Source organism: Sciurus vulgaris (assembly GCF_902686455.1).
Source record: "Sciurus vulgaris genome assembly, chromosome: 11".
Taxonomy (NCBI): Eukaryota; Metazoa; Chordata; class Mammalia; order Rodentia; family Sciuridae; genus Sciurus; species Sciurus vulgaris.
In genome coordinates, this window is record NC_136472.1 from 108,663,347 (window position 1) to 108,688,246 (window position 24,900).

Below are 24,900 nucleotides of genomic sequence, written 5' to 3' on the forward strand. Positions count from 1 at the left end.
CAAACTAGGATGGACTGATCATGTTACAGCTCTCACAATGTAGTCATTTCAACTCCTACATTAGCGCAGGAGTTTTTTGGGGAGACTTCATATCCAAACCATAACATTGATGTTCTGGAGAAAGGGTTAGCCCTATCCCCTGAGACACTAAATGTGAGCAGATGCTGAATATTGGCTTTGTAACTCATTAGTTTATTTTTTAAAACAGGTTTGGTCATTTCTGTGAATGCTGTCATTCAGGATGAAACAAAGCACAGCGTTAAAGTAGAAATTTATTTACTCCTCTGAAGAGAGAACTCTTCGAAACATAAACAAAACAAGAAATAGTAGTTGTTTTCTACAGTTGCCCTAAAAGCATGCCTTAGCAGTGATGTTGGCTGTCAGTAAAAACTGTGATCGATTCTAAAAAAAATCACTGAGAACCTTATGGAATTCCAAAGCTATCATTACCCCTCATCATACTATATTCCCATCCATGACAGATCCTCTCCTACCATCTGCAAGGGTCAGGAAGGGACTTCCTCAGGAGAGCCACCAGCAGAAGCAGGAAGTGGCCTTTAATAATAAAGTTTAAGGGAATAGATCAGGACAATTAAAATTTACAGAAGAGAAAAATAAACCTTTGTAAAGGACAGTTATCACTTCCTTTCCCTGTCACTGAAGGTGAATTAGACCTGAATTCAAAAACTTCAAAGGAGCTGGAGATCTTTCTCATGTTAGGGAGTTGTATACCTAACAGTTGTTGAAATCTGGTATTCTCTGTCCACGCCCCTCTCCACACCCACATTAAAAAAAAAAAAAAATTGCCTGGGATGCACTTAACACAGGCTGCATGCTGCATCCACCTTTAAGTTCAGTTGCACAGTATGGAGTCCAGCAGCACTGGATGAATAAGGTAGGTAAAACCATCCTCCATAATTAGTCGGCTCCTGAGCCTGTAGGGCTTGGATGTGGAGGCTCGTGACAGATAAGCTTAGGCAACTGCCCAAGGATGGCAGGAGTTGGTTTTCAGTGCTCCACAGAGAAGTTTGTTTCTGCCATCATGGGCTCATGCAATTGCAGGACTTCCAATGACTCCACAGAGCCATGGTTCTGTCCATCAGCAACTGAAGACTGTGTGTAACTGGGACTCCCTGCCTTCCCCGGCCAGCATGTGTGTGATGCGAAGCCCCCTACACCCCTCTGTCAAGTGCTGCATGTTTGAGCATGGCTCCCTCCCCACCATTCATAATGATCTTTTTTTTCTTTAGCTACTGACACTGACTTGGAAATGCTGATTCTGATGAACTAAACTCTTTAACACCTACTCTTCTTTCTTAGATTGAAAACATCACTAACCACTCCTTCCACACCGTCCTTTATTTTTTTTTTTTTTTTTACAGCTGTGTGTCTGGATGGCCACGGTCTCTGACAGGTCGACATATACTTTTCACCAGGGTTTCTGCTCTAATTGCCTTTATTTCTAAGGATTTCCCACACTGGTGGCTCCCAGGGTAGAGAGTTAGTGGGAACAGTCTGAAGGAAGAGGCAGGGATGTGTATCAGCCCAAATCATGTGGGCAGAGATTGAGGGCCAGGGCTGACTTTGGCAGCCAGTTTCCCTGGGGTTACGTATAAGGGCAGGAACATGCCTAGAAGCCTCATTCTTCTTAATAACCCATCTAACATCCATGAAATGTTGTTGAAGACGTGTACCAACCCCCCGCCACCCCACCCTGCGGCCTGTGGAGGCAGGAGCCCAGTTAATTGTTGGTGTTAGTTATTTCTGTCATAACTTCCTCAGCCTGCATCAGCCCCATAACCACAAGCCATACCTCCATGGTCATATTTTCTTTTTAGGATGATGAAACAAAGATAATTGATCAATTAATCTGTTGGTGTTTTCATGACACCCACAAGAAGGGAATTGGTATTTTTGTGGTTCCGTCTGTCAGAGCTCATTTGTCGATGCTCCGTTTGTACTTTTGCTGCCATTTGCCACCTCACCTCCAGCACATACATTCACCATTCCTAAGAAAGCCAGTGCTGAGAAGGATTTATGAGCCAGGTGCCTCAGTGAGCTCAGTCCCAGAGAACTAAGCATTCTTTCTCTGTAGAACCTGGGGAACCGACCACATCTGCACCCACACACTCTGTATCCTGACCTCCCCTGGAGCCAGGGATGAGGAGGCCAGTCAGGTCACTTAGCACAGCACATCCTTAACCCTGGACAGGAGATAGGACACTTGACCCCAGAGGTCTGATTTGGGGGGAACAATGCTGAAGGCAAATTGATACCCATCCTTTGCATGGTCAGGCTGTTCTTTGGGACTGTTGGAAAGCCAGGGAGGTTACCAAAAGAGGCATCTGAGAGAGTCAGGAGGATCCAAGAATGTGTACAATATGGATCTCACATTCATTTGTGTGATATCTACAACTAACAGCTATTTTCAGGAAGGAGAATTGGTGGTCTAAGAACTCTAAATCCCAGTTCCCTAAGGTAATTTGCCAATCCCCCAAGGACCTGTCAATAACTTCTTGATGAAATTGTAATGTTTCTGAGTTGGAAAAATGGAATAGGCTTAGGCTTCACATCTGAATAGCTAAATCATACATTTCAGGCTTATTAAAAACAAATAATAAAACCAGTATACACAAGTTTCAAATTGCTTATAGGAAAGAACCAACCAAAGTAGGAGTCAGGATAAACAAAATGAGCAGTATTTTTAATGCCTGACAATGTTGTTTGATAGTAACAATAAGCGATTTTAATGCAAGCCCTACATCCACCAGTAGTGTATCACTCAGACACGGAGACTTGGTGTGGGTCCCTAGGGGAGAGAAAACAAAGTGAATGAGTAGAGAGAACAGGTCAAACCTTCTGGAAGATCACTGTTTGGCACCTCGGCATTAAATGCAGAATGTATAGCTCTGGGTACTTCAGTTTCTTTGAGTCGGAAACAGAACAGTGTTTCATTCTAAAATTCACAAATGCCTCCCAACACCCTGTACTCGGTATCATCTGTACTGTGGGAGTCATAAATCCAGCAGTAGTTCCTAACCCCGTGGCTCCTGCTGATAGGAGGAAGGGCCTAAAGCAGACTCAGATTTAAGAGCACAGAAGCCCAGTAATTACAAAGGAGGAACCTACAATCTGCATGGCCAGAAATATACATTTCAATTATGGTTTCTAGGGGGAATTTCACAGAACTGCCTATGATATATCTGACAGTGTGTGCCTCTGCAGCACATTTTTTCCTGAGTTCATTATTCACATTCTCCTAGAAAATGCTAGAACTGCCCAGTATTTCATATTCATTATTGTCAAGGTTTATTTTTAGGGTACTGCTACTTTTGTCTTCACATAAAATATTTGGGGGAAAATTTTGAGGCATAACTGAAGCTAAACTCAAAGGGTATAATTAACCCCAGGGGTCTTCTCAGAGCAACCTGCCTATTGCTGCTGAATTGCAAACCAACATTTACAAATAATTGCAATATTGGTTTTGCTGAAATTGCCCATAATGGTTTCAATCACAGCAGCCACCCTAGAACCTTAGGACCCTTAAAATCATTTCTTCTGCTAATATATTCAATTAAGCAATGAGTCTCTTGAATGCTGAGTTCTCACTGCTTCTGCAGTGACTCCCTTACCTGTCAAGCATGTGTTTGTGCAGAGAGGTTAGGAAAGGCTCTTTAACCATATTTCTAATTTTTAAGAACTGTGGATGGTGGTAAACCTTTGAAGATGAGTGAGACAACCGAGTAAACAATTGCCCTCTTCAAATCTTACTTACAGCAAGCTATAGAGCCTCAAAGTTTTATCAAAATCTTGATGATGTTAGTTGAAAATGATCTTCCTGTAGGAATATAGTCAGAGGAATGGTTATGTTTTGATCCCAGGGTCCCATTATTTTTTGAAGAACATAATGCGCAGTTCTTCCATTTAGCTAGCAAAAGCATATCTTACTTTTAAGACTTCATTGCTCGATAATCTACCTGGTACTTAGTGGACACTCAATACACATTTGGTGAATAAATTGTATGGACAAAGCCTCCAAATAATACACCTAATCATTATATGATAGAAAATGCTCTAAATTCTATGAGAAAATAATACACATCTGACTAACATGATAATCACTCAGAAAAAATGATAGCAAATAATAGTGTTCTAGCTATGGCAAATGTTAGAACTATAACTATGGTACAGTTTTTAGGGGCTTTTTGTGATTTCAATTATATTTTTTTCTAAAACAAACCCAAACATAAAAGAGTTCCTTTCTCTGGACCTTTGGGTTCTGCAAGGATTCCTTGCATGTTCATGTGTCTTTAAAGAGACTTGGGATTCTCTTTTCAGAGAAAACTTTTGAGAAAAGTTTTCAAAAGTTGTCAAGCAAAAGTTGACAACTCTGTGCCTTAGTGATATGGAACTGTTGATCTTAGTGTGTATCTCCCTAAAATTGACTGAAGGCATATATCATATGTTTATTCTTCCATGGTGTTGTAAGAAATAGCAAAGGCGTAGTTGGGAGATCACTCTAGTGTGGTGAACCCGGCACAGTGTCACCATGTGGCAGAGCTGAAAGGAACCCTGATGTCTGATCCAGTGCTCACATGCTACAGTCTTAGAGAGAGGTGATGACGTGGCTATGACATCACACCTCCCTCGAAACAGAGTGTGGTATTGGAAACCCACACTGCTCCATTCCACAGGGAAAGAGTGAGAAGGGTAGGGCAAAGCAGTTCACGGAAACTCATCTCTGAATGCCCCCAAGGAGTCCCTGGGGGAGCACGTGGTCCTCGCCTGGTCGGTGTGTCGGAAGGGCTACTAACACTGCCTGATAAAAATCACCTCCTTCCTAAGGTAGATGGACCATCCAACACGCTGGATGTTCCAGTTAATGTACATTTTCCTTCGGTCAGCATCACCAGCCATCCCAGCTTGCGTAGGCTTGAGGGATTTCCTGGGATGTCCGACTTGCAGTGGTAAAACCTGGAATGGTCCAGACTAATCGGGTTAAGTTGGTCACCCTAATTCAGTCAGAAAAGGGAACCTACCCAGTTCTACTGTGTCTCCTCCTTTCATTGGTTCAACACTGCTCAATCTACACAGAGCTCCTGCCTATTCTAAAGCAGTCTCTACTTTGAGCTGCTTTTGACACTGGACACTTACAATGATGTGAACATACTCAATTTAGTGTCAAAGACTTAGAAAAGCCTACGTTCTTTGACATACCAAATCCAAATGTCTGCATGTTTCCCACTGAGTAGTTTTGGTGAATGACTAACTAGTGACTCAAAATCAGGACAATTTTGGCTTATAGCCCATTTATTTTTGTAATGCTGTCTTTATTTTTCTTTAGTTACTAGTAGAAAACAATAAGCACAACTTTTCCTAAATATCCCTTAGACATCAGACCCTGTCTCCTTCCTGCTGCAGGTTTTATTTGCCCCCTTCACTACCATTGCTCAAACCCAGCTGTTCACACAGGTCACCAAGGATCTTGTTACAGTGAAAGTCTGCCTTTCTAACAAGTTCCAGGTGATGTGTGCACTGCTGGCCTGGTGTGCTAAGTAGCAGAGCTCTGTGTTAGCTCTCTCCAGTTACTCCTCGTATCAGAGAGAGTAGGCTCACAAAGCAGCGGGGCAAGGAGACCAAGCTAAGCACCGCCTCTGCCAGCAGCCCCTCACACGGGCCAGTGGTGCAGAGTTGGGTGACAAGTGCACGACCTACTGACAGCTTTTCCTGGCTCTTCTATCTCATGTTTGTGATTGTTTTCCTGGCCAGCCAGGGGGACTCACCCATAAGATAACTATTGGATAGCTTCACGTCACCGAGCTTCCCCTCTGATCTCAATAGATAATAATGGAGGTGGCTCCTCCCAGGAAGTGCAGGATTTCCAAGTGTGTTGAGTCTTAATTGTTATTCTTTAAGTCAGATAGTCTCTCACCTTGTTGCTTTCAGCATATACTAATGAAATAGTTTCTCTCAAAGTAAATCCACGTCTTACAGAAGAGCCATCCCAGCCCTGGTAGTTTTTCACATTCAAGTACATCTTTCTTCTCAAACTTGGATTCACAGCGCCTCACTCTGAGTGAGCATATATTGCAAATAAAGAAAAACATTGACTTTTTCTTTTCCTGTCAGCAGTGATAAAGCCATTTCTTTCTCTCCCCTCTCACAAAGAGAAAGACTTTAATGATGGTTGCTTTAATACATTGAAGTGCTAAGGATTTTTACTCAGTCGAGCCATAAATGCAGTATAGTTACAGGAAGTTGGCCTATGGCCATTTGTCCTTTATTTAACCATAACTTGAAACTTATTTTTCTAAATGATTCTAAGCAGTAAAATGTAACTCATGAAAAGCTAATCACAAGAATGTAATATCATTCAGTCCCATTGGATCAGGTCCTTGGGCCTTTGGGGTGAATGACATACCCACAGGAAAAAACTGGCTGTTTTGAAAAATAATTTACGGGTGTAACTTTTATACTCCAACACTTACATTTCCCCATATTTCGGCTGTGCCAGGTTTATAAAAATCACATCTGCAATGTGAGAGCAGCTGAAAAGAAATGCAAGTACCAGTAAGAAAGACAGAAAAACCCTGATAGTAAAACAGAGTGCTAATAGGGAGAGTGTTGCCCAGAACGTTTCAAAAAGGTGCCCTTCTTTTAAGCTAAGACTAAGTGAACACAGAGGTTTTGTACTTACTGCGTTTTAATCATTCAGATTTGTGAAAAAGCAAGAAAAGTGCCCAGCCTTCCCTCCCATCACTGTATCCTATTCTGATGGATCCAATTATCATTCTCTGTGGACCAAAATTTCATGTGAGCTCACTGGCTGTTTCAGGGGAACCCAGTGCACCTAAGCTCGAAGGGCAGATGGGAGAGGACGGGAACTCTATTAAGGTGAACTTGATCAAGCAGGATGACGGCGGCTCCCCCATCAGACACTATCTGGTCAAGTACAGAGCGGTGAGTAGCCTTCTCCCCCAGACCCCACCCCATCCCTGTGTCTCTGATACCTGCCTTGTCCTTTGATGGGGCAACATGTGAAGCCCAGGTGGGGCAGGAGTAAGGTGGTTCTTGTTCTGTGTCCATGTGGCTGACTCATGGACCTTAGTCAGAATTGTAAATCACAAAACCAACTGCAACTGTTAGACCACGGGACCATTTGAAAACACATAAAATAATTGGGGTGATGATAGACCCACACAACCATTGATTGACCTGGTTCTTAAATTTTTCTACAAAGTTATTTTGCCATTATTTGGCATTTTTTTTGCAAGTGCCATACTGATATCTAACAGTTGCTACTTTTGATGTGTAATGGGCCAGGTGCGGTGTAAAGGCATGTTCTCCTCACAGAAACCCCGTAAAGCAGGTCTTAAAGTTTTCCTCACTGTCGTGGAGTAACCAGAGCTATAGCAGTGGCTGGAGATCTCGCCCAGCTGGGTGAGCCAGAGTTTCGCATCCAGGCCCAAGTGACTGATAAGCCTGGGCTCTTATCCATGCCTGAGGCTGCCTTAAGATCCCCAAGCTGTGCTGCTTCCCTCCCCAGCTCTTTGGCTCTGAGTCTCTTCTTCCATCCTCCTCACCACTCATCTGAGATGTCCAGCATTCCAGCTTCCACCCCCAACCTCCCGATCCGACAATGCTTGTGCATCACCAACCACAACCAGTTGCTAAGGGATGTAAAGACTATCTCTGGGCATTGGAAACAGCCTGATGCTAGGTTTCTTAGCAGTAGAAAACAATGAGCCAGAAAGCAGGTTGCCCCAAGTAAGGCTTTTTCCAGGAAGTTGGCTTCCTCCCTCTGTCATGTGATCAGCCCCCATGGAAGTGACATTCGGGTCATTAACTGATTAAACTTCTGGAGAGTTGGTCCAGCACAGAGCCCCCCAGGCACTCTTCTCAGCCAATGGGCAGGGCATCAATCCACTCAGCCCTCCTTCCGACTTAATTTCTCAGTCACGCCAGGGGTGATCTGGCACAGTAGGGAAAAACTCAGTTGACTTTTTAAGACCCAGTCCAGAGGGACCACTGAATGAGAGGTCCCTGTGGCAGAGAAGGATGCCAGGACCAGGAAGGTCTTTGCACACTTCACTGGAAGCAGATGGAATGGTAGAATGGCCTGCCTCTAGCCATTGTTAAGCTAATGTGACCCAGTAGACAGAGCATGGGTTTTAGGGCCAGGAAGGGAAGGCATCCAGTTTCAGCTTTACCATTACCAGCATGAGACCTGACTAGATCACCCAATCTTCCAGACCCTCCATTTGTCCACCTGTAAAGTGGGGATAGAATAACTTACCAAGTTGTAGAGATTTGCGATAATATCTACAAAGAACCTAAAGTATGTGTGACACTTGGAAGCCTCTAAAAATGGTAACTGTAATTTCTGAAAAGATTTCCATCAGGCTCCAGCTTGAAATATCTCCCATGGGAGGCCACATCCAGTGCCAGCCATTGTAGCTATGTTAGAAAGACAACCAGAGTAAAATCCCAAGCTATTTTAGATTTCAATAATGTTAACCATCCTCTTCCTTTCACTTCAAAACTTCATGTTTGCTAAATATTATCATATATTATTAATATGTATTATATAACATAATGTTTGCTTTATTGAATATTTGCTTTGTAGTCTGGTTGTCTCTTCTGTAATGATGTTTGCTGAGGAAAACAGAGGAAGAAGAGTAAAGACGGACAGCTCAATTTCTTTGTTTTAAATGAAAACAGGACCCCATAGTGATAGACCCAAAGCTAACTTTCAGCACAGCATCCTGGTTAGGCTCCAGGAAACCAGAACTTCCCTTCTAGCGTTTCCGCATAATAGTCTCGGGCCCTGGCATGAGCACTATCACATTCTTAAAGGTGTCTTCTTGACTTCTCCAAATGATTTTGCCTGGTAAGAAACCTTTTGCTGTAAGATGACTCCCCTCCAGCCTCAGCCCTGGGACTGTGGGGCTCTGGACCACCTGCCATTGTTGCCATGTTCTGCTCTTCCAAGAGCTGCCTGTTGTTCAATAAGCATTCGTCAGACCTTCCTGTATGCCCAGCATATACCTCAGGGCACAGGCCTTGAGAAGGGGCCAGAGGATATGAAGCAGAACCACATGAAGACTTCTCAGAGGTCTCCACCTTTTCTCCCACACTGTTTTGTTAGGGAGGTGGTTGCTTAGCAATGACTTTGTAAACTCCCATCTAGCACAAGCTCATTGACAAAAGTGAAGCAATAACCAGAGAGAGTGCTGGGTGAGAAAAAAGACACACCCAGAATTCTAGCTTCAAGCTGTCATTTTGCTGTGGGCAGTGCTGTGTGGGGCACTCCTCGTGGGCCCTCTGAGCATCTCTGGGTCAGGCCTGACAGCAGAACCTCATCTATTCAGTTGCAGTACTGGTGACCAACTCACACTGTGTTGAGTTAAAAAAAAATATGCATTACAATAGATGTTGGTTGAGCTCCCTACTATGACAGCACCCTACACAGCTTTGGGCCCAGACAGATTTGGCTGCAACCTTGACTGCAGAGTGACTTTGGAAAGTCACCTAACCTCCCTCTCACATCCCCATCATCAGGTTTGGTAAGAGCCTGACAAAACTTCCTGTAGACTTGTTGTAAAGACACAATGATAAAATGTGTAGACAGCCTGTAGGCCAGTGCCTGGCACAAAGTGGGTGCTCAATAAAGGATCATTGGTAGTGAAATTGGAATCTGTGCAGTGTTCACATGTCAGAAAGGTGAATCACACACCTGAGTTTGAGCAGAATTCTGAAATAGGACAAGAAGCATATTCATTTAACTACACTTCTAGAAAGGCCCCATATCTACATGCCCAGCATTCCAGAATGTAGACTGGGCCAAAGGGGAGCATGCTTCAGCCCCTTCATGCCCTGAGGGTGCTGAGTCAGTGAGGGCATTGGCCCCATGCCACACTGGCATTTGTGTGACTTTCCTGTCTGTGCAACCCTCTGGATTTTTCAGGTTCATAAAAAACAAGGACCATGTTCTTTGGTTGCTTCCTGTTTTTGTAATTTGACACCTATAGTCTTAGACTCCGCAAGTTTTGCCTTTTAGCTGGTCTCACCAGCATTTTATTAAAGCTTTCTGGTGTCTTGTATCTTTCCTGCCGATTTCTCCCAGATCTCCTCCGAGTGGAAACCAGAGATCAGGCTCCCGTCTGGCAGTGACCATGTCATGCTCAAGTCCCTGGACTGGAATGCTGAGTACGAGGTGTATGTGGTGGCAGAGAACCAGCAAGGGAAGTCCAAGGCAGCTCATTTTGTGTTCAAGACCTCGGCCCAGCCCACAGCCATCCCAGGTATGGCCGCCTCTGCTCTCTGGTAGTTTTCCGCTTTGAATTAATGCACAAGTGCTGCTCCTCCTAATGCGCCTGAACAACCCTGACAACTTGCTTGCTTACAGCCATCCTCACGACTGGTTGCCCAGCCAAGCTTAGTTTTGCCTTGTACCTATCTGTGCAGTGGGTTGAGATGTACTGGACCCCCAGGAAGGCTTGGCCAAGCATCCTGGGGAAAAGGTCCTGTCTCATTCGGCCTCAAAGGACCGATGCTAACCAGTCCATGAACCCCTCAGATGGGAAATGCCCCAGCTCCTGCCTTGCCTTGGATGCTGGTTTGAGTAAGGATCCTTTATGAGACCTATCTGCCATCTACCATTCCATAATAGAACACATAACTGTTTTATGCACTTTCTATATGATGCTGGCTTTATCTGCATGACCATGGTCCAAATCTCTTCTCTATGGTGACCCCAAGAGAAGAAAGAGATGGTGCCCAGTTTGTGACAAATCCTATCTGCCAAGGGCCTCTCCACTGAAACGGAAATTAAATTGAACCTCTTGAAATGGAACAAGTGGAGAAGATAGATGCTGGAAAGCAGCATCCATGAAAGGCAGGCAGTCTGCTAAAGACTGTGTTGGTGGCAGAACTCCTAGGAGATGCAGATCTGTCTCTAGGGATCCAGGATTGACTCAAGTGTGGGAATAAAGTGAGAGTTCTGCTTTCTGGCCTAGCTACCTTGCTACTGATGATCAGTCCCACAAAGATAAAGTTCTTCATCTATCACTTTGCTCTTCCAGGCCAGTCAAATACCAATCATAGGCAGGAGAGGGGATGTAGATCTTACAGCTGCAGGCTGTTGGAGGGGACCCCATGTACTCTGCAATGTTCAGGTGTGGTAGGAAGACGGCCTTGGGTAGCCCCCATCATGCCTGCCCTGTCTGTAGAGATTGTCAGGTCCTTGGCTCAGTTGTGATTGCTCTTTCCAGGGGGAGACAGGCCATAAGGGGTGTGGGCTGCCTGAAATGCAGGGCTGGGTGTGCAAAAGTGATATAGTCAGGCAGCAACAAAACAAGAGGTTGGTGAGTGATTCTGGATGGTTGCTTATGTGTGAATGGGTGTGTCTGGGAGACGTGTGGGGCCTCCAGTGAGTTTGCAGGTGAGTTTTAAGCTGTACATTAGAAGTGTGCACTGCACTCTCAGACTGGGGTGGGTGTGTCCCTGCAGGTGCAGGAGTCAAGGCACTTGGTGGGGAATGCCCTCATTGCTGCTTATTAGGATGTCCAAATCTGGTGGCCTTACTTTTCCTCTGCCCCTTCTTTCCTGTGTTCTTTGGTCAGTTTTTCTTTGAATCTGACATAGGCTGTGAGGTCCTGATCTGTCCTACCTTTGCAGCTCATTTAGGAGGTGGGAGAATGTCTTACAGCAAGACAGATTCCTCAAGGCCATTGTTCCCTGGGGTGAGCCCCCATAAGCAGGCCATTTAGGCATGCTGTGTTCCCATGCTGGGTACTACCAGCAATGTCAGCTTCTGGGATTTGGGAGTCAGACACAAAAATATTAGGGAGACCTTGTCTCCAGAATCCTTCTTGTGAATTGTTGAGGTGCCCACTTAAGCTGGAGAAAGTTGAGGGCTGCTCACCTCATCCATGATGGATCTGTGGATCTACTGTACAGGACTTAGAAGGAGGTGGCTCTGCTTGGTTGGAAGTTCCTGGCCATTGTATTAGGATCCAAGAATAAACCTCTTTGCATCACAAGACACACATTTGTGGTTGAATGCCATGGTCAGCAGGGTGGTGGAGATGAGGTGCATAGGACTCTAACAGCACCATGGCAGTATTTGTGCAGTGGGAAGACAGGCAGCCCCCACCTCATGCACAGTTTGCTTACCAAGCACAGACATCCAATGCATCTCTACCGCTACAGGCAAAAGCACTAGAGACTAGAAGACCATACACTTGCTGGCTGCATCTGAGGCTTCACCTTAGTAAGAGGTAACACTGCCCTAATCAAACCCTGGGATTTCACTGTGGAGGCTCCTATTCTCTCACTTTAATTTCATTTGCTCGCTGGCCCCTGACCTCCCCCAATTAACCCTGCTGTGCTGCTTCTGGCCTTGCTGAGCTTCTGACCTGGCCTGTGGTATTGATACCGCACTGAACTCTTCCCTAACCTTTGTCAGTTTAATTTACTAAGTTGAATTAACCTTGAATTCTTGTGTTTTCTATATTTGACCTAATTGTTTTTCTTTTTATCTATTTTTTTTTTCTCTGTTTCTGTCTCTACCTTCTCTTTCCTTCTCTCCCCCTCCCTCCCCTTCCTGTGTCTGTCACACTTGTCACCTTGGACATCACTGGGATATCCCCACTGCCACATTTATTTTTTAAACAACCACATTCTCTCTGGGGACCCATTGCTTGATACCTGCAGCCACCTTGGGAGGCAATTCTGCATCCTACACCTTTGTCTCATTGCTTTTCTCTGCAGTGACTCTTCTTTTGCTCTGTTAGGAACTTGAACACAAAAATTAAATTTGCTTAAAAGCCCAGTTCCTATGAAAGCGATCAGTGCCCCTTTGGAAGAACCTGTCAGGACTACCTTGGCCCCGCCATGGCCACTGAGCGAGCAGTTTGTGTGGAAGAGGAAGGCTTTGCAACTGGAAAAAGCTTTACCTCCTGACTTTTGGCCATTCACAGATACTCATGCCACTTCATAAGGAGTTTGCCCCCTTTTTAATGGCAGTAAGAAGAGAGCTCTTTCTTTACATACTATTTTTTGAAAGAAGCATCATGCTAGATTTCCTGAGAAGTTCCTGCGTCTCTGCTACCTGTTGAAAATTTTTGTTCTTACCTAAAATGTAGCAGAGGAAGAACTTGGGTTCCTTCTACAGCTTTCCTGAGACTGTCAAAATCACCACATGCTCCCTCTCACTCTAACTCTGTGCCCCTCCTGCGCCCTTCAATTAGTAGCTGGCTTGGCTTGCATTTAAGTATTTAAATGCCCCAGTTTAACCAGCCAGATCTGGTGATCCCCTGAGTACTCCACTGATGTGATGGGCAAATTAAGCCCCCCACCCCCCGGCTCCGTTGCCTATGAAGTGGAAAAAGATGAATTGGTAGAATATTTTTTCAACTGATGAATGTTCTGGGAGGCACTTTGGTCCTAGTATTATAACCAGTATCTTTTACAGTCTCTGTGAACAGGGCCAAGCTGTGATGTGCCCAACACATGTCAGCTTTGAAAGGTGCTTGTCTCCCAGCATATCACAGATCAGCACAGAGCCTCTGTGTCTTGGGGGTTGTGGTCCAGCCACGACCCACATTGTCACCGTAAGCACCTGTACACCAGGCAGGTTGGAAGCTTCCACTGTGAACCACACCCAGCTCCCTGCCTTCACTGTTACACTCAGAAGTGCAAAAGGGGAGGGACAGGCCACTCCCAGACCACCTAGCCCCACTAAAGTGTCACTGAATCAGGGATGGCTCAGCTAACAGCACTTCCAGAATGCACTTCCCTGTTGGTCCGTTGGTTCAGTGGCACTTTTTAAACCCTCATGAAAAGCCAGGTGCTCCTGTCTGCTGTTGGGGAGTTCACCCGGGAGAAGAGGTGGGTGTGTTTTTTAAGGTTGGACATGTGGAGACCCAGGGCCGAATCCCACCCAATAGTGTGTGTGTGTATGCTCGGGGGTGGACCTTCTACCAAATAAAAACTCCCTCCCCCCTTGTGGTCACCCATCATTCTACCTATCTCATTTCTGAACATCTCCACAGAAGTTTGGTTTTTGTTCTTTTTGGTTCCTTTTTTTTTTTTTTTTTTTTTTTTTTTCTCCCAGTTGTGTTTTAATGTTCAAACACTAGCCTTTCCCTTTGGGAATCCAAATGACCCCAACCTATGGTCTATGGGCAAAGCCACCTGTGTTGGCACCCCCTGATGTCCCCAGCATTCAGTGTCGAGGTTCCACGTGGCTTAACTCAGGCAGGCAGCACCCTTGCCCAGCCGCAGACCTCTCTCCTGGAGCACAAACCTCACTCCCCACCAGGCAGAGAAGCAGGATGGTTCTTGGGCACAGGGCAAAGCAGTGGGGAGAGAATGTGGTGCCCCAGGGCCTGGCGTGAGAGTCACAAATCAGTTACCGGGAGCCGTGGGGAGGGAGGAGAGGTCCTCTCCATCGTCCTCCTTGCTCTTCTGATCACCCTGGGTAGAAGTCACACATATTTACCCTATGGGGGCTATGGGGGCCCATCTCTAGGGTCGGCCTCAGCCTGGTTCCAGGCCACCCAGAGGAAAGGGACAGCATCAGTATTTCTGATAAATGTGGAGAGGCCTCAACTTGTTCCTGTGCCCTCAGAACATCCCAGGGCTGGGCAACCCTCAGCTGGAAAAGCTCTGGGGTCTTGCAGACAGAGCTGTGGCTTATAATAGTTTCCCTTCAAAAGACAGAGATAGTGTACATCCTCCACCCACCCTGACACTGAGTTCCCAGGGAAGGCTGCCACCCCCAGCCCTGCCAGGGACACTTAAGAAAGCGGCCCTCAGAGAGCCCCGCAGGAACACACACTCCTGCTTGGCCCGGCCACCCTGCCCCTGCACCCTGTGTTAGTGCTGTCCACATGCCACGGGGTTCCTCTGCTCATTTTTGGAATATTTATACAGCAGGTTTGGATCACATTTTTCTACTAATAAGAATGCTAACATTGTTGTGTAGATAATCAGCGAGGCCTTTATGAAGTTTACACCTTTGCATTATTAAAGGATATAACAGTTCATGTGAACTCTCCAGCGTGTTTCAATTTTATTTAATAGTTGTGTGTCCAACAAAGTATCAAAAGCCCTTTCCCTCCATCTCACATGATAACCAATTACCTAGAGAGACATTTAAATTGGACCTCACATCCGTGGTGTTGTAGTCAAAGGAGCTTCTTTCCTCCCTCATGCGGAGCACTGGTTTTCTCAGCTATCCTACGAGGCCCACTACTGCCTTAAAATCCTCAGCAGGCAGAGGAGGGGAAAATTCCTTTGCAGAACTGGGGAGGTGGTTGCTCTGGGGACAGGGGCACGGTCTGAGCCACTAGATGCATAACTCTGTAACAAGGTCCTCCAATTACACAGCAACCTTTACCCCTAATGCAGGCTGCACAGGGATCTTGAGATAGAAATGAAAAAAGGTCCTCTTTGACCAACTACATTCTGTTTGTAATCACACTCAGATACCTCTCAAAGTTCCCTGAGACCGGCTGTCTGTGTGACAAGTTCCAGGAAGGAGCAAGCAGACATGTAGCATTTTATGAGTGAACCAGACTCCAACTCAACTATTCTGAGAATCTGACAGTCATGTGGAGGGTTGAGTGACAGAGAGGGAACATCCGCACCCACATCCCATGGCACGATGACTCTGGTTCCCCCAGGCATCTGTAAGGCATGAGAGACATGTTCCCAACTTAAAGCATAAGGAAGGAAGTGTCTGCGGGTCTCAGTCTTGGGACAAATCAGTTCCCAGTTAAGTAACACCCTCTGCCAAACCAGGAACCACAGAAGACAGACAGCCTGGCAATCTCACTGCCCAGGATGTGGGGAGGCTGCTTCCAAGAAGCCATGTTAGTGTGAAGGCGCACTGGTGAGTAGTCAAGGAGGTCAGGGGAAGATGGTGGCAAAGACAGACCCCTGAAGGTTTTGTATTTTTCCTTTTATGAGATGCAGGAGATGACACTTGTCCCTCTAGCTTTCCTGGACTGAACAATTCTGTGACATCCACCAACGGGGAATGAATGCTGACTTGCCTTTACTACCCCTTCATCTGTGCTGCAGCCTATCCCTCATTTACAGTTCTTTTTGTAAACGAGGCCAGCACCCTCCCCACAACTTGAGCACCGCACTTGCTCTAGATCCTTGGTTCATAGCAGTGCTGGGCTGAGTGGCTCCTTGGTTTTAGGGAAGAGTCTACTTTTTCTCAATCTATCCAGTACATCAGGCCAAGTCCATTCTGCCAAAACATCAGGGCAAAAGGCACAGCTCCTCCTTGATGATGGATCATACGATCAGCTGTGATTCAGTGTGATTCAGGAGAGGGACGACCTAGGAATGGTGGTCCCCAGGTACCTTCCGGAGTACTTGTTCAAATCTTGATTCCTGAACCTATCCCAGGGATTCTGATTTCAAAGACTTAGGGAGCCCCAGATTCTCAGTTTTTAACCAGAACCCCAGGAATTCCACTGCAGGTGGAGAATCATTGATTTAAACGTTGTTTATATTTCCTGGCAAAATAAAATCACAAGGATCAAGGATTAAAGATGGAATTTACTTAGCGTTTTAGCCTTCCAGAGGAAGTCCTCAGTGCACAGTACGAACAGTAGCATGAGGGAACCTGTACCACGTTCTGGATACTGTAGAAGGCTGACTTGGAATGACAGGCTCTTGTGGTTGAAGAGGACTTGTAGACATCCTCTACCCAAAGCTCTGCCATGTGCAGGAACCTCATCCAGAGCCTTACAGCATCCCTGCCAAGGGATTGTCCCACCTCCACTTGAAAGTCCCCAGCCACAGGGAGCTCTCCCACCAAGGCAGCTCTTCCTTGTTTTTGACTAGCTCTCTGTGTTAACCCTTTCTCAAGTGGAGCTGCGATCTGGCCCCACCCCCATAATTAACATCACAGATAAGGCTACCTTTTCCTTCTCTTGACACAACTTTAATTATTTGGAAGCAGTGTTCTCATTTCCAGGTCAAACACTTACTCATCCATGCAATAAATATGTTGTGCGCGGAGCATATTCTGTGAGTCGGGCCAGGGTCAGGGTCAGTCCAGGTGAGGGAAGACAGAAGAGTGACAGGGCACCTGCTAGGTCATTCTTGAAGGGACAGCCAGTGATAGCAAGAATGTAAATGAATGGAAAAAGTCAAGAAGAGAATACGTCAGGGTGACGTGGTAGGTACTGAGTGGAGGAACCTCACTAGGTAAGAAATTAGGTGAGGCCTCTCTGAGAAGGTGACCTGGGGCCTGAGACCTACAGGTCCAAACCACAATCAGGGTCTTTTGAAGACTCTGAATTTTATATCAGATGAAAGGAGAGATCACTGCCCTACTTTTTCTTTATGCTATAGTACGGTCTTATTGCCACCCCCACATACCTTTTCTCAAATGTTCTTAGCTGGATCTGATGAACCCAGAGCAGAAGCTGTCCTATCCTGCACAGAGAAACTTTTCAGAAAGATAGAAGCAGAATATTTTATTCTATTTTATTTCTTTCACAGAAGAAAATATTTATAAGCCTCAGAATGTAGAATTAGTACCATTGAGTCAAAAAATGGAGGCATATCCTCCCACACCAAAAAATACTTACCGCTCCTTCTTCAGGAAATGGGCACTTCCCACCTACCTGGTGTTGCTGTCAGGATGCTGCAGTGGCTTCAAGGCCAGTGTCATGATAGAGAGAAACCTCAAGGCTATAGTGAATTCCCCATCCCAGGAAACAGCTTGGGATCCTAAAGATCAGGATGGCCTGCATCTTTCTTTGCTTTTGGAGTGGAATGTAGAGGGATGGGGATAGAGAGATGGCTTTGTTCTCATTCAACCAACCAGAAGAGCCTCTGCATTAGCTGACTGCTGAGAAAATGACCCATTCTAGCTGACAGCTGTGGTCAGCAGCTAATTTCCTGCTGCCAAAGCCCAGAGACAGGTAGCCGAATCCTTGCTAGTCTTGGGCCTTCCTGGGAGATGGGATGGAATCCTTAGAGTAGTGTTGGAAAGGATCAGCCAGAGAGCCAAGGAGGAAAGGCTGGGAAGCAAGCCAATGTCCCGGAGGGGCCAAAAACATTTGCAAGCTAGAAATTTTCCTTCAGCTCAGGCTCCATGTTTTATACCCAGAAGAATAGATTGTGAGTGGTCCTCTGGCATGTTGGGCTGGTAGTGGAGTAGCACTGCTATTGAGGTAGCACTTCAATGCCTGGGTAAGGACCCCTGAAACAGACAGAAGAGTTTCTCTCAGAACACAGATGACGTGAGAAAAGAAGATTAGGGCCCATCCATAGTGCTGGTTACCCTGGGTTACATAGCCTTCCATTAAATGGCATGGTACATGATTGGCAGGCCTCTGTGCCTAATGTGGCACCTGAGAAAAATGAATCAGGAGTGCCCATATTTCATTATTTCCACACTGATTCATAAGTAGAGCTCGGTATAGGTTCTTGCTTCTCATATCCCCCCTGCTTCCCAGACACTGACCAGAACCACCAAGAAGTCAACAGGTTCATCCCAAGCAACTAACATCAGTCACAGCCATGAAGGGAACAGACCTGGGGTCTTTTGCGATAGCATCAATAGACCTGGGGGATTGTAGATGGACACCAGGGGAGGTAGACAGAGAGGCTGATCTTTCAGAGTGAGTCCAACAGAACTGCAACTGGGGGTCCCAGCGCTGCTGGGATGTGAGAATGTGTCCATCTGTGGGTGTCTGTCCTGCGTGTGAGCGTGCCTGTGTGAGCGAGTGTGCAGCTCTGGGTGAGTCCGCCGATTTTCCTGAAGTCTGATCCAAGCGTGCCTGGCTCCCGGATGGTGAGTATTCCCAAACCTTTCACTTTAAAAATCATGCCTCCAAAGTTACATGAACTCTATTTGTCTTCCTGGGGTGCAGAACAAGAGGGTGAGCCATGAGCCCAGTGTACTACAGTGTTGGACTCTTTTGGAGTTATTCCTAAAGAGGGGAGTGTATCCACATCCCATCGGGCCTAAACCCCCACACACCAGCCCCATGGAAGCCCTGGGAAACTCTATTTGGAAACCTGATCCTCACTGTTTCCAGAACCACAGCCCATTCTGAAACCAGCAGCCACACTCTGCCTACAATGCAAAACCTTTTGCCCTGGTCCAGGGGGCACACACAGTAGTGCCCACTTTATCCAGGGTCCTCAGACACTACCTGATGGTGCTCAGTTTGCTCCCAGGACTCATCAGGAGGCCAGTTGTGCGTGGGTCCAGGGGAGGCTCATAAGCTGAGGGCTGAGTGGAGATTTGGCTTCCAGGCCCCACTCTCATCTTGACAGGAGCTCCACATCCCTGTCTCCTGGATGAGATGAGGCTATCATCCCTCCCTCTAGAAGACGTAGAGACAACCTGTTGCCTCAATACCAGGGTATAGAAGGAGCTGGGCAGGAGTCACTCTGGACATGAATGCCATGGCTTTGAGCTCTAGGCCCCGCCCACCCCCAGGGGCTATTGCTTGCAGGGTCAGCCGGCTCCATCTCAGTCTGTTAACCACCGACCATCTCTCTCCCACTCAAGCCAACGGCAGCCCCACCTCAGGCCTGAGCACCGGGGCCATCGTGGGCATCCTCATTGTCATCTTCGTGCTGCTCCTGGTGGTCGTGGACATCACCTGCTACTTCCTGAACAAGTGTGGCCTACTTATGTGCATCGCCGTCAACCTGTGTGGAAAAGCTGGGCCCGGAGCTAAGGGCAAGGACATGGAGGAGGGCAAGGCGGCCTTCTCGTGAGTGCAGACCTGCCACCCTGCCAAGGTCTGGGATCTGCCCTAGCCCAGGAGCCCAGTAGTGGTCTCACCTCTGAGCCATCTGCTGGTGCCTGTAGTGACCTTTCCCTCAGCTTCACTTTCTCCACTTGGAAACTCTGAGGGGCAAAAAAGCATATGAGAAAAGCCCCTGCAAACACAGTGTTGGGTGGGGTTGGGGGACACCTTTTTAAAAAGCAACCCAACCCCAATCCAGTATATTAGAATCTTGGACCCAATCCCCATCCAGTATATTAGACTTTCACCAAAGTAGGGAAACCCACAAGATACTCCAAGCAAGGGCCTTGTCAGAGCTAAGCTCCTGGAGAGGAGCTATAGCAGAGGGATCAGAACTTGGGCACACACTGACCTTGCTCTCATTCATTCATTCATTCATTCATTCATTCATCACTAAGCAAATATTTACCCAGCAGCTAGTAAGGGCAAGGCACTGTTCCCAGACTCTGGGTTACAACAGGGAATGAAACAGATAAAAATTTCTGTCCTCATTTAGCTGATGGTCCAGATATTGCTCCTCCAACAGCATCTGTGCAGAAACAGATACTGAGCCAGTTAGCAAGAGGCTCTGAAGATGGTCACCCAATGGGACATAGCTTGGGAAAGCTGACAAGAAATGGAGCAAGAATATAAGTTCTTTAATACAACTGCATGGCAGGCACTGTATATACATGTACATATGTGCACACACACCTATATCTACCTACTTAGAAGTGCATCCATATGTATATATGTGTGTGTGTTTGAGCACTTACCTATAAGTTGTTGCACTAAGCACTTCACATGCATTATCACGTTTAATTCTCATAACTAGAGGAGTACATACTATTATTTGCCCCATGTTACAGATGAGGAAACTGAAGCAGGGGCGATGAAATGAGATACTGATGGTCCCACAGCTGTCAAGGATCAGACTGAGACTCGGATGCTTGTGTCTGGCTCTAGAAGCCCACCTGGCCAGCTTGGGCTAGAACTAGGTTCCCTGCATCATAGCTGCTTTTCCTGGGGATACCTGCAATGGCCCCCGATCTCACTACTGAACTCTGTCCACAGGAAAGATGAATCTAAGGAGCCCATCGTGGAAGTTCGAACTGAGGAGGAGCGGACCCCAAACCATGATGGAGGAAAACACACAGAGCCCAACGAGACCACGCCACTGACAGAGCCCGAGTATGTGGGCAGAGAGGGGCTGGCACCTCCTAAGTAGAGTCCCACACCTACCTCACCACCCTGCCCTCACCTTCCATGCCTCTCACTCAGTTCCCAGCCAAGCATGGCAGGCTAAAGTTCTGGAACCCTTGGCCAGAAGACTCACTTGGCTAGAAATGCCTGGTCCCACTCTCATCAGAGAGAAGGCATTCTTGGTTCTATTTGGGGTGATTGGGTCCCCTTGTGCCACAGAAGTTGGGGACCTACCTGGTAAAGTTTCCTGGCCCTCGTCCACTCAGAAGCCTCAGGATCTTCCAGAGGCCCTGACCAGCTGTGTTAATAGTACCTGCCTGCCTGCCTGCCAGCCTGCCTGCCTATCAAGCATCTTAAGGGTTTGAAGGGAATAGAGTTTCACAGGACCACAAAATCCATGGCTAGAAGAACCCACAGCTCTTAGGAGCCATTGGAGTACTCATCATCTGCTTATTCCTGACTTTCCCATCATTTCCCTCAGAAGCCCTGCAGGGTAGCTGGGCTGTGATCCTCTGGGGCCCAGGAAGCCTATAGCAAGGAGACACTGCATGAAGCTGCCTCTCCTGGAGTGGAAATCTAGGGCAGGCATGAGAGCCCCTGACAGGTCTGTAGGAGACTGGAGCCCTGTGCAGAGAGCTGGAGGGCCATCAGCAGGGAGGAAAGGCTAGCAGGTCCCTTTGAGACTGCCATGTTCTTTGTCGTCTCCTGTGTCCTCTGATGCCCGCCTGGGCGTGTACTTCCTCTCAGCGTGCTCGTTTCTCTGTGGGCCTTTGTTCCTGCCCGTACGTGACTGCATGCCTACCCATGGCCCCTCTCCTTGGCTTCAGCCCTCCTGCCCAGCCTCTCTGTCACGTCTCAGCTTCATTGTCTATTCTCTTCTACTTTCTGTCCTCCCCACAGGCTGCCTGCTGACACCACAGCCACTGTCGAGGACATGCTGCCTTCTGTCACCACTGTCACCACTAACTCTGACACTATCACCGAAACCTTTGCCACTGCTCAGAACAGCCCCACCAGTGAGACCACCACCCTGACCTCCAGTATTGCCCCGCCGGCCACGGCCGCGCCGGACTCAAATTCTGTGCCCGCTGGGCAGGCCACCCCTTCCAAGGGGCCCAGCGTTGCTGCTTCCTCCCCGCCCCCAGCTTCAGCCCCTAAGGTCGCCCCTCTTGTTGACCTGAGTGATACCCCGACCTCAGCTCCTGCCAGCAATTTGTCTTCTAGTGTCCTGGCCAATCAAGGAGCTGTCCTCAGCCCAAGCACCCCTGCCAGTGTGGGGGAGGCCTCCAAGGCCCCTGCGGCCAGCAAGCCGACCCCCGCGCCAACCCCCACCCCAGCTGGGGCAGCCAGTCCCCTAGCAGCAGCAGCAGCCCCTGCCACAGAAGCCCCCCAGGCCAAGCAGGAGGCTCCCAGCACCAAAGGCCCGGACCCGGAGCCCGCCCAGCCCGGCGCTGCGAAGAGCCCACCCGAGGCAGCCACAGCCCCCGCTAGCCCGAAGAGCGAGGCTGCCTCCGTCAGCGCCACAAATCCTTCCCAGGGCGAGGACTTTAAAATGGACGAAGGGAACTTCAAGACCCCAGATATTGACCTTGCAAAGGATGTTTTTGCAGCCCTGGGCTCTCCTGCTCCCGCCGCTGGGGCCAGTGGACAAGCCCCTGAGCTTGCTCCTTCCACTGCAGACAGCTCTGTTTCGCCTGCACCAGCAAAGACCGAGTACGGCCTCTCTCTGTCTGCTGTCGTCAGGTTGTGTCCTGTGGTGGTGTGCGTTTGTGCTGTGCTGTGTCCTCCTTGTTAGATGTGTCCTCAGCCTCAACCAGGGCTTCTCGCAGCAGACTCAACCCAGGGTCTGGGATGAGGCAGTAACAGGGGCAGGCAGTAGGGCTCCGTGAACAGAGCAGCCTCCTGCTCTCTAATTAGGCCATGTTAATTATGTTTTATCCTTATCATCCTAGCAGTGCTTCTGTTTCCCCTAGGGGTGCCTTGCCATCAGGCCACTGACAGCACAGCTTGGGGATGTGCTAGGGGGCCAAGGTGCCCTTATCTGCCAACGTGGGCCCAGTCAGTGTTATCCAGGGCCAGTCTGAGTCCCCACCAGAAAGTCACCATTGTGTTAAAAGAAAAATGTAGCCCCCGCAAGGCCCATGCACAGGGAGAATGCTGTCCAGCAGCCCCATCACACGCTGGCTGAACTGCCCACTGACTTCCCCATCACTGCCCACTACCCCCATTCAGGTTTCTGCATGTCTTAGAGCAACTGGGAAGACTAGAGGCTCCCAAATACCTAATGCTTCCATAACAGGGTATTTTCTCACCCAGCCCAGCCCACTATACCAGCATCATCCTTAAACAACACGGAGTGGGGTGGGGGAGGGACAGGCCAAAGAGGTGGTTGGGGATGAGGGTGGAGGAGGACCTACAACCAGTACTGGGAACCCAGCCCAGCACACGTTACTTAGAGCAAGCTGAAGAAGAGGCTGCCTCAGTCGCCCTCTTCCTCTCCCCCAGGTAAAAACAGCCCCGACATCAAGGTAGGCTGCTCCAGCAGGAAAGAACTCCCTCGTGTTTCTGATTCAGGGCTTCTCAGCTTAGGCTGCACTTTAGAATCACCTGGGGTGCTTTTAAGAGTCACTATGTTCAGGGTTTCTGGGGACACAGCCCAGGCATCAGATTTGTAGAGCTCCCAGGTCATTCCAACAGCCTCCAGGGTTGGACCCAAGGGCTGGAACTGGACCCAATGGAGGGCCTGGCAGAAATGGGGAGATGTCTGCAAACCAGGGTCTCAGCCGTGCTATTTTCCTGATTCTCTGCAGGAAGGGCCCTGTAGAAGCAAAGTCGGAGTGCCAGGAGTCAGAAACAAAGCCAGCGCCAGCCGAAGTCAAGACGGTCCCCAACGACGCCACACAAACAAAGGAGAATGAGAGCAAAGCATGATGGGTGACGAGCAACGAGCTGAGATCAAAATAAAAAGTGACACAGCAGCTTCACCAGAGCATTTCCAATACCACACACGCACACACGCGCACACACACAGTCTCATTCCTCTAGTGTCTTTTGCCTTTAAAAAAAAAAAAAAGCTAAACAGATAAACATGGGATCTCCTTTTTGTAGGTTTATAGAAAGGGCTCCTTTGTTGCACACTCACTTGTAAGAAAATGAGACAAAAAGGTTAAACCCACAGCCAAACTAGGACACTCCGTTCCCTGAAACCATTTAAAAATCAAACAAAAGGACCCCAAATTAAGAATCTAGGAAGCTAAGGAAAAAAAAAAAAAAAATCTAGGTTCAGAAAGACCACACTTGGTGTTAACCGATTGGCACAGACCAGTTTCAGAGAAATACTTTCAGGCACTAAGACTAACCGAATGAACAAAGTCCACAGTTTATTTTTATACTTTCAGTCGAGTTCGAACTCTGTAAAACCTCATAAATAAGTTATCATTTCTGTTCACTTTGTATTTGTTCAGTATGCAAAGTGTGTCACCTTTCTAGCTGAATTCAGTTCCCACGTAGACTCTTGTTTTGTAGGAAGAATGCCAAATTGCAGCTTCTGGGGGTAGATCTCAATTTGCAGTATTCGGACTTCTTTTGCTTTCTTTTCCTGCGGCTGTTATTCTGTTGTTTGTGTTGGTTTTCTCCCTTCCTTTCTGCCAACTTTGTTTTCCAGTGTTTACAGGTTGACAAATGTTTGACTTGGGTTGTGTTTAAATGTCCATGTAAAATAGCTGCTTTTTTTGTTGTTGCTGTTGTTGTTGTTGTTGTTGTTTTTCCTTTTCTTTTTTTAGAGTAGCAAATACCGCCTAGAGGTAGGTAGGATCCTCTTGGGCTTGCTTTAGCACAGGGTGACTTTACAAAAGATGATTGTTTACAGTGGTTCTACTCCCTTTTCTGATTTGCAGTTTTTGCCTGTGTTCAGCTC

At 47.4% G+C, this 24,900-nt stretch overlaps 1 protein-coding gene and 2 long non-coding RNA genes across 15 annotated transcripts in view; 1 reads left to right on the forward strand and 2 right to left on the reverse strand.

The window, feature by feature from the left end:
- Positions 1-24,355, forward strand: part of NCAM1 (neural cell adhesion molecule 1) — a 292,962-nt gene extending 268,607 nt beyond the window's left edge. For 4 of the 12 annotated variants that reach the window (XM_079102806.1, XM_079102810.1, XM_079102811.1 and 1 more), the window contains 6 exons: positions 6,836-6,960; positions 10,127-10,304; positions 19,559-19,766; positions 20,856-20,972; positions 21,885-22,697; positions 23,795-24,355. In XM_079102806.1, coding sequence (XP_078958932.1) covers positions 6,836-6,960; positions 10,127-10,304; positions 19,559-19,766; positions 20,856-20,972; positions 21,885-22,697; positions 23,795-23,915 — 1,562 coding nt within the window. In that variant the 3' untranslated portion in view covers positions 23,916-24,355. Of the gene's footprint in view, positions 1-6,835; positions 6,961-10,126; positions 10,305-12,717; positions 13,544-19,558; positions 19,767-20,855; positions 20,973-21,884; positions 22,698-23,794 lie in introns of those variants that run through there. The other 8 variants (XM_079102813.1, XM_079102814.1, XM_079102815.1 and 5 more) reach the window with 2 other exon arrangements.
- Positions 13,827-18,238, reverse strand: LOC306639360. 2 transcript variants are annotated; one of them, XR_013757633.1, is made up of 3 exons: positions 17,622-18,238; positions 17,016-17,466; positions 13,827-16,538 (listed from the first exon to the last, which is right to left on the reverse strand). It is a non-coding gene; the product is annotated as an uncharacterized lncRNA (long non-coding RNA). The 2 variants fall into 2 exon arrangements; XR_013757634.1 differs by having other exon boundaries at positions 13,827-17,466.
- LOC306639359 lies at positions 18,246-22,710 on the reverse strand. Its single transcript, XR_013757632.1, has 5 exons — positions 22,573-22,710; positions 20,212-20,331; positions 19,838-19,903; positions 19,575-19,701; positions 18,246-19,370 (listed from the first exon to the last, which is right to left on the reverse strand). It is a non-coding gene; the product is annotated as an uncharacterized lncRNA (long non-coding RNA).
- Positions 24,356-24,900: the final 545 nt, after the last annotated feature.